This window comes from Salmo salar, unplaced genomic scaffold, assembly GCF_965601325.2.
Source record: "Salmo salar unplaced genomic scaffold, fSalSal1 ptg000358l, whole genome shotgun sequence".
NCBI classification, from domain to species: Eukaryota; Metazoa; Chordata; class Actinopteri; order Salmoniformes; family Salmonidae; genus Salmo; species Salmo salar.
Window position 1 is genome coordinate 85001 of NW_027675359.1, and position 9997 is coordinate 94997.

The 9997-nt window shown below is 38.3% G+C and overlaps 1 protein-coding gene across 1 annotated transcript in view; it reads right to left on the reverse strand.

The window, feature by feature from the left end:
* Nucleotides 1–1380, reverse strand: part of LOC145875802 (tripartite motif-containing protein 16-like) — a 9939-nt gene extending 8559 nt beyond the window's left edge. Inside the window, exon 1 of the mRNA XM_082971614.1 lies at nt 1357–1380. Coding sequence (XP_082827740.1) covers nt 1357–1380 — 24 coding nt within the window. The remainder of the gene's footprint in view (nt 1–1356) is intronic.
* Between the last annotated feature and the right edge of the window lie 8617 nt (nt 1381–9997).

Sequence of the window (9997 nt, forward strand, 5' to 3'; positions counted from 1 at the left end):
AGGGACAGAGGGACAGAGGGACAGAGAGAGAGAGAGAGAGGGACAGAGAGAGAGAGAGAGGGACAGAGAGAGAGACAGAGAGAGAGAGAGAGGGACAGAGAGAGAGAAGAGAGGGACAGAGAGAGAGGGACAGAGAGAGAGAGAGAGGGACAGAGAGAGGGAGAGACAGAGAGAGAGAGAAAGAGAGAGAGGGACAGAGAGATAGCAGTTAGTTAATACTAGTATCTCTACTTGCAAATCTTCTGCACATCTATCACTCCAGTGTTTAATTGCTAAATTGTAATTATTTCGCCACCACGGCCTATTTATTAACTTACCTCCTTTATCTTACCTCATTTGCACAACTGTATATAGACTTTTCTATTGTGTTATTGACTGTACGTTTGTTTATTCCATGTGTAACTCTGTGTTGTTGTTTGTGTCACACTGCTTTGCTTTATCTTAGCCAGGTCGCAGTTGTAAATGAGAACTTGTTCTCAACTGGCCCACCTGGTTAAATAAAGGACTTGTTCTCAACTAGCCTACCTGGTTAAATAAAGGACTTGTTCTCAACTGGCCCACCTGGTTAACTGACCTGCCTAGTTAAATAAAGGTTTCATTAAAAAGTCTGGCAATAACTTAACTTTTCATTAATTAGACAGACTCCTCTAAATAATAAATATAATAAAATAACAAAAAAACAGTTAAATGCTAAGTACTATACATAGGTTTTATTTAAAAAATAACAATAGAACCTATTTAGTACTATAATGGTATTTACTAACATAATATTATTACTATAATAGTTTCTAAAGGGGTTGTAGGCTACCCTACCCTAGAATTAGGGTTCAGGATAAAACAGGTTATACGTAGGGTTAGAGTTTCTGTACAGCACTTTGTGACATCTGCTGATGTAAAAAGGTCTTTATAAATACATTAGATTGATTGTTAGGTTCAGGGTATTTAAAGAGATAAACTGTATGGGTTTATATCTCTCTTGCTCCTCCCTGTGGTCTTCTGTGGGAACTACATACCTCATTCACCACACTTGATAGGCTCATAATCTGAGATAGCAACTGAGTCAGAGCTACAAATCAATGATCTCCACCTATCCATTAGGTTTACAACTCAGTGAACCTGCGCAGCATTCTCTCTATTTGATGTCTACGAACCAACAGATTTCAACGATTATCATATTACCCAGCAGCCATTTAGAAACAAATAAAAAAAGATTATTTCTTTTTTCTTTCTTCTGACTGTTTAAATCGGCCACATCTTGAAAAAGAGAACAGGGACATGCGATTTGTTGAGAATTTACACCTTTTAATATATAAAAAATATATATATACAGATAACCATGATCAGAACATGTTTAACGTTTGAAGGCTTTGCGCCAACCATCCCTGTAAGTCACTACAATCTATAACCAGGTGAACAGTGAGCTTCCTCACCAAGTAGCTGTATCCTAGTTAACCTTTTATGGCTAGTGGGGATTATTTTCACGGCTGGATAAAAAATGTACCTGTTTTAATCTGATTATTACTCCTGCCCAGAAACTAGAATATGCATATAATTATTAGCTTTGGATATAACATACTCCAAAGTTTCTAAAACTGTTTGAATGGTGTCTGTGAGTATAACAGAACTCATTTGGCAGGCCAAAACCTGAGAAGATTCTGTACAGGAAGTGACATGTCTGACCATTTCTTGAACTTCTTTGCCATCTCTATCCATTACAAAGGATCTCTGCTGTTACGTGACACTTCCTACGGCTCCAATGGGCTCTCAGAGCCCGGGAAAAAGCTGAATGACGTAATTCAAAGCCCTGGCTGAAACACATTATTGCGTTTGTCAAGTGGCCGATCAAGGGACAGTGGGCTTAGGCACGTGCACTGGCCGCCCCCGTCTTTGTGTTTTTCCCTCTATTTACCGAAACGCAGATTCCCGGTCGGAATATTATCGCTTTTTTACGAGAAAAATGGCATAAAAATGGATTTTAAACAGCGGTTGACATGCTTCGAAGTACGGTAATGAAATATTTAGAATTTTTTTGTCACGAAATGTGCCATGCGCGCGACCCTTATTTACCAATCGGATAGTGTCTGGAACGCACGAACAAAACGCCGCTATTTGGATATAACGATGGATTATTTTGGACCAAACCAACATTTGTTATTGAAGTAGCAGTCCTGGGAGTGCATTCTGATGAAGAACATCAAAGGTAATCAAACTTTTCTAATAGTAAATCTGATTTTGGTCAGGGCTAAACTTGGTCGGTGTCTAAATGGCTAGCCGTGATGGCTGGGCTATCTACTGAGAATATTGTAAAATGTGCTTTCACCGAAAAGCTAGTTTAAAATCGGACATATCGAGTGCATAGAGGAGTTCTGTATCTATAATTCTTAAAATAATTGTTATGTTTTTTGTTTTTATGTTTTTTGTGAACGTTTATCGTGAGTAATTTAGTAAATTCACCGGAGGTTTGCGGGGGGTATGCTAGTTCTGAACGTCACATGCTAATGTAAAAAAGCTGGTTTTTGATATAAATATGAACTTGATTGAACAAAACATGCATGCATTGTATAACATAATGTCCTAGGGTTGTCATCTGATGAAGATCATCAAAGGTTAGTGCTGCATTTAGCTGTGGTTTGGGTTTTTGTGACATTATATGCTAGCTTGAAAAATGGGTAGTCTGATTATTTCTGGCTGGGTACTCTGCTGACATAATCTAATGTTTTGCTTTCGTTGTAAAGCCATTTTGAAATCGGACAATGTGGTTAGATTAACGAGAGTCTTATCTTTAAAATGCTGTAAAATAGTCATATGTTTGAAAAATTGAAGTTTTCAGATTTTAGAGGAATTTGTCTTTCGCGCCACTGGCTATTGAGTAGGTGGGACGATTTGGTGCCACCTATCCTAGAGAGCATCATTGGATATTGCTAGCGGAACGTCTAGATGTAAGAGGTTAATAATAAGTTACCTGAGGTAAACCTACAAGGATAGTTAATAATAAGTTACCTGAGGTAAACCTACAAGGATAGTTAATAATAAGTTACCTGAGGTAAACCTACAAGGATAGTTAATAATAAGTTACCTGAGGTAAACCTACAAGGATAGTTAATAATCAGTTACCTGAGGTAAACCTACAAGGATAGTTAATAATAAGTTACCTGAGGTAAACCTACAAGGATAGTTAATAATAAGTTACCTGAGGTAAACCTACAAGGATAGTTAACCTGTTAGGGCTAGGGGGCAGTATTGACACGGCTGGATAAAAAACATACCCGATTTAATCTGGTTACCACTCCTACCCAGTAACTAGAATATGCATATACTTATTACATATGGATAGAAAACACCCTACATTTTCTAAAACTGTTTGAATGGTGTCTGTGAGTATAACAGAACTCAAATGGCAGGTCAAAACCTGAGAGATTCCTTTACAGGAAGTGGCCTGTCTGACCATTTCTTGAACTTCTTTTCCATCTCTATCATTTACTAAGGATCTCTGCTCTAACGTGACACTTCCCACGTCGTCCATAGGCGCTCAGAGCCCGGGAAAAAACAGAATGTCGTCATTCCAGCCCCAGGCTGAAACACATTATCGCCTTTCTCAAGTGGCCGATCAAGGGACACTGGGCTTAGGCGCGTGACCCCGACCGCCCCCGCCTTTGGGATTTTTTCCTCTGTTTGCCGAAAAGGAGATTCCCTGTCGGAATATTATCGCTTTTCTACGAGAAAAATGTCGTAAAAATTGATTTTAAACAGCGGTTGACATGCTTCGAAGTACGGTAATGGAATATTTAGAATGTTATTGTCACGAATTGCGCCATGCGCGCGACACTTCTTTACTATTTCGGATAGTGTCTGGAACGCACGAACAAAACGCAGCTATTCGGATATAACGATGGATTATTTTAGACCAAACCAACATTTGTTATTGAAGTAGCAGTCCTGGGTGTGCATTCTGACGAAGACAACAAAAGGTAATCAAACTTTTATAATAGTAAATATGATTATGGTGAGTGCTAAACTTGCCGGGTGTCTAAATAGCTAGCCCGTGATGCCTGGGCTATGTACTTAGAATATTGCAAAATGTGCTTTCACCAAAAAGCTATTTTAAAATCGGACATATCGAGTGCATAGAGGAGGTCTGTATCTATAATTCTTAAAATAATTGTTATGCTTTTTGTGAACGTTTATCGTGAGTAATTTAGTAAAATGTTAGCGAATTCCCCGTAAGTTTGCGGGGGGTATGCTAGTTCTGAACGTCACATGCTAATGTAAAAAGCTGGTTTTTGATATAAATATGAACTTGATTGAACAAAACATGCATGTATTGTATAACATAATGTCCTAGGGTTGTCATCTGATGAAGATCATCAAAGGTGAGTGCTGCATTTAGCTGTCTTCTGGGTTTTGGTGACATTATATGCTGGCTTGAAAAATGGGTGTCTGATTATTTCTGGCTTGGTACTCTGCTGACATAATCTAATGTTTTGCTTTCGTTGTAAAGAATTTTTGAAATCGGACAGTGTGGTTAGATTAACGAGAGTCTTGTCTTTAAATAGCTGTAAAATAGTCATATGTTTGAGAAATTGAAGTAATAGGATTTTGAAGATTTTGAAAATCGCGCCACAGGCTGGCAGTGGCTGTTACGTAGGTGGGACGAATTCGTCCCGCCGGTCCCATAGAGGTTAACTTTTCATTATTTAGACTGACTCCTCTAAATAATAAATATAATAAAATAACAAAAAAACAGTTAAATGCTAAGTACTATACATAGGTTTTATTTAAAAAATAACAATAGAACCTATTTAGTACTATAATGGTATTTACTAACATAATATTATTACTATAATAGTTTCTAAAGGGGTTCTAGGCTACCCTACCCTAGAATTAGGGTTCAGGATAAAACAGGTTATACGTAGGGTTAGAGTTTCTGTACAGCACTTTGTGACATCTGCTGATGTAAAAAGGACTTCATAAATACATTAGATTGATTGTTAGGTTCAGGGTATTTAAAGAGATAAACTGTATGGGTTTATATCTCTCTTGCTCCTCCCTGTGGTCTTCTGTGGGAACTACATACCTCATTCACCACACTTGATAGGCTCATAATCTGAGGTAGCAACTGAGTCAGAGCTACAAATCAATGATCTCCACCTATCCATTAGGTTTACAACTCAGTGAACCTGCGCAGCATTCTCTCTATTTGATGTCTACGAACCAACAGATTTCAACGATTATCATATTACCCAGCAGCCATTTAGAAACAAATAAAAAAAGGTTATTTCTTTTTATTCTTTCTTCTGACTGTTTAAATCGGCCACATCTTGAAAAAGAGAACAGGGACATGCGATTTGTTGAGAATTTACATCTTTTTATATATAAAAAATATATATATACAGTTAACCATGACCAGAACATGTTTAACGTTTGAAGGCTTTGCACCAACCATCCTGTAGGTCACTACAATCTATAACCACGTGAACAGTGAGCTTCCTCACCAAGTAGCTGTAACCTAGTTAATAATAAGTTACCTGAGGTAAACCTACAAGGTTAGTTAATAATAAGTTACCTGAGGTAAACCTACAAGGATAGTTAATAATAAGTTACCTGAGGTAAACCTACAAGGATAGTTAATAATAAGTGACCTGAGGTAAACCTACAAGGATAGTTAATAATAAGTGACCTGAGGTAAACCTACAAGGATAGTTAATAATAAGTTGCCTGAGGTAAACCTACAAGGATAGTTAATAATAAATTACCTGAGGTAAACCTACAAGGATAGTTAATAATAAGTTACCTGAGGTTAACCTACAAGGATAGTTAATAATAAGTTACCTGAGGTAAACCTACAAGGATAGTTAATAATAAGTTACCTGAGGTAAACCTACAAGGATAGTTAATAATAAGTTACCTGAGGTAAACCTACAAGGTTAGTTAATAATAAGTTACCTGAGGTAAACCTACAAGGATAGTTAATAATAAGTTACCTGAGGTAAACCTACAAGGATAGTTAATAATAAATTACCTGAGGTAAACCTACAAGGATAGTTAATAATAAGTTACCTGAGGTAAACCTACAAGGTTAGTTAATAATAAGTTACCTGAGGTAAACCTACAAGGATAGTTAATAATAAGTTACCTGAGGTAAACCTACAAGGTTAGTTAATAATAAGTTACCTGAGGTAAACCTACAAGGATAGTTAATAATAAGTTACCTGAGGTAAACCTACAAGGATAGTTAATAATAAGTTACCTGAGGTAAACCTACAAGGATAGTTAATAATAAGTTACCTGAGGTAAACCTACAAGGATAGTTAATAATAAGTTACCTGAGGTAAACCTACAAGGATAGTTAATAATAAGTTACCTGAGGTAAACCTACAAGGTTAGTTAATAATAAGTTACCTGAGGTAAACCTACAAGGATAGTTAATAATAAGTTACCTGAGGTAAACCTACAAGGTTAACGCGGGCTGGAAGAGAATTACTTCAAAACCACAGCAAACAGCTGGGATATATAGTAATATTATATATATAATATTATATCACTGGGCTCCTCTGTGCTAACAAACCCTTTGTACCACCCCTCCCCTGTTTAACCTTGAATTTCGTTCAGAAAAACACTTCCACATTTAGCAAAACGAACCAACTCTTTACGGATCTGTTCGGTGGTAATAAACGGAGGCAGATTAGACACCACTACTCTTGTCGAAATCAGCACCAACACAACCCCTCACATAAATCATACTGGTAACTAGCCGGGTAACAAGACTCACCTTTTACATTACCACAACCACCGCCTTGTTCATTCTGGATACAGAGTGTATATGTTCCTCTCCCACCTGTTCACCGACCAGGATCAATAATTCCTCCACACCATTCTCCACAACGCACCTGAAGAGACAGCGTTTCTTCTCCACTCGGTTGAGGACATCAAACTACCCTACTCCCCCCTCAACTCTAACCGATAAACAGCGGAAACCGATAAACAAACCCTCCCACCATGAGAAAATACATTTGGAAAATAGGCAAAAGAATAGCTGCACTCTTCACGAACGACAAAACCTCACGTTACCAACTTCTTCTTCTTCTATGGTATAATGGCGGTCCTCAAACCAACGTTAAAGGAGCGTGGCGCCTCCTACTGTGCTGGAGTGTGTTCAATCACGGTTTACACCATTTCTAAATCCTCCTACCTAACTCAGTACTTCTGAGAAAATAAAAAAGATCCCTACTAACTTCTAATAGACCCTCCCCCAACCCCCAAATCCCTTCCAAACCCCCATCCAACCCCGTCCAACCTCAATGACCCTACACTTCAATCTTTCCCTCTCTTCTACATCCTTACAACAATATAACAACACATGCTCCACCATTTCATTGACAATACCCTCCAGACACAAACCATTCACATGCTGCCAACCAGATGTAAGGACCAGTTCAATGTACAATGTCCTAAACACAATCGAGGAAACACCACCTCTTCCTTCCTAATCTGACCTTTGAACCTTGGTCCACCGACCTATCTTTGGAGGGCATATAAATGCCGTCCCTTGTGCTCAGAGTCCCATCTCTTCTGCCACACATCTATCAAAATGTCTCTGATCTCACATTTGTCCTCACCTCTACCCAGTGGAACATTAATATATATTATATCTTGTTTTAACCTCTATGGGCTAGGTGGGACGCTAGCGTGCCACCCGTGGTGCACTCCATCAACAGCAGGTGCATTTCAAGAGCGGCAAATTTGAATCCAAATAAATGTCAAAATTCAAATTTTTCAAACATACAACTATTTTACACCCTTTGAAAGATAAACATCTCCTTAACCTGTTAGGGCTAGGGGGCAGCATTGACACGGCTGGATAAAAAACATACCCGATTTAATCTGGTTACCACTCCTACTCAGTAACTAGAATATGCATATACTTATTACATATGGATAGAAAACACCCTAAATTTTCTAAAACTGTTTGAATGGTGTCTGTGAGTATAACAGAACTCAAATGGCAGGTCAAAACCTGAGAGATTCCTTTACAGGAAGTGGCCTGTCTGACCATTTCTGGAACTTCTTTGCCATCTCTATCATTTACTAAGGATCTCTGCTCTAACGTGACACTTCCCACGTCGTCCATAGGCTCTCATAGCCCGGGAAAAAAGAGAATGTCGTCATTCCAGCCCCAGGCTGAAACACATTATCGCCTTTCTCAAGTGGCCCATCAAGAGACACTAGCTTATGCGCGTGACCCCGACCGCCCCCGCCTTTGGGATTTTTTCCTCTGTTTGCCGAAAAGGAGATTCCCTGTCGGAATTTTATCGCTTTTCTACGAGAAAAATGACGTAAAAATTGATTTTAAACAGCGGTTGACATGCTTCGACGTACGGCAATGGAATACTTTGAATTTTATTGTCAGGAATTGCGCCAAGCGCGCGACACTTCTTTACTATTTCGGATAGTGTCTGGAACGCACGAACAAAACGCCGCTATTCGGATATAACGATGGATTATTTTGGACCAAACCAACATTTGTTATTGAAGTAGACGTCCTGGGTGTGCATTCTGACGAAGACAACAAAAGGTAATGACATTTTTATAATAGTAAATATGATTATGGTGAGTGCTAAACTTGCCGGGTGTCTAAATAGCGAGCCCGTGATGCCTGGGCTATGTACTTAGAATATTGCAAAATGTGCTTTCACCAAAAAGCTATTTTAAAATCGGACATATCGAGTGCATAGAGGAGGTCTGTATCTATAATTCTTAAAATAATTGTTATGCTTTTTGTGAACGTTTATCGTGAGTAATTTAGTAAAATGTTAGCGAATTCCCCGTAAGTTTGCGGGGGGTATGCTAGTTCTGAACGTCACATGCTAATGTAAAAAGCTGGTTTTTGATATAAATATGAACTTGATTGAACAAAACATGCATGTATTGTATAACATAATGTCCTAGGGTTGTCATCTGATGAAGATCATCAAAGGTGAGTGCTGCATTTAGCTGTCTTCTGGGTTTTGGTGACATTATATGCTGGCTTGAAAAATGGGTGTCTGATTATTTCTGGCTTGGTACTCTGCTGACATAATCTAATGTTTTGCTTTCGTTGTAAAGCCTTTTTGAAATCGGACAGTGTGGTTAGATTAACGAGAGTCTTATCTTTAAATGGCTGTAAAATAGTCATATGTTTGAGAAATTGAAGTAATAGGATTTTGAAGATTTTGAAAATCGCGCCACAGGCTGGCAGTGGATGTTACGTAGGTGGGACGAATTCGTCCCGCCGGTCCCATAGAGGTTAATCTAACCACGTTTTACGATTTCAAAAAGGTTTTACGGCGAAAGCATAAATTTAGAGTATGTTAGGACAGTACATTTACAAGAGTTGTGTGTAATGTTTTGTCAATTCAAAGACAGGGCCACCAAAACCATAAAACCAGCTAAAATGATGCACTAACCTTTTACAATCTCCATCAGATGACACTCCTAGGACATTATGTTAGACAATGCATGCATTTTTAGTTCTATCAAGTTCATATTTATATCCAAAAACAGCGTTTTACTATGGCATTGATGTTGAGGAAATCGTTTCCCTCCAATAACCGGCAGTCAAGTCAGCGTCACAAATTAAATAATTAAAATTAGAAAACATTGGTAAAATATTATATTGTCATTTAAAGAATTATAGATTTACATCTCTTGAACGCAATCAACTTGCCAGATTTAAAAATAACCTTACTGGGAAATCACACTTTGCAATAATCTGAGCACTGCGCCCAGAAAAATACGCGTTGCGATACAGACTAGACGTCATGTTGGGGAGATCTAAAATCGAAAATACTATGTAAATAATCCATTACCTTTGATTCTCTTCATCAGATGTCACTTCCAGGTATCACAGGTCCATAACGAATGTAGTTTTGTTCAAAAAAGCTCATCATTTATGTCCAAAAATCTCCGTCTTGTTAGCACATGATCTAAGCCAGCCGGACTTCTCGTCATGAACGAGGGG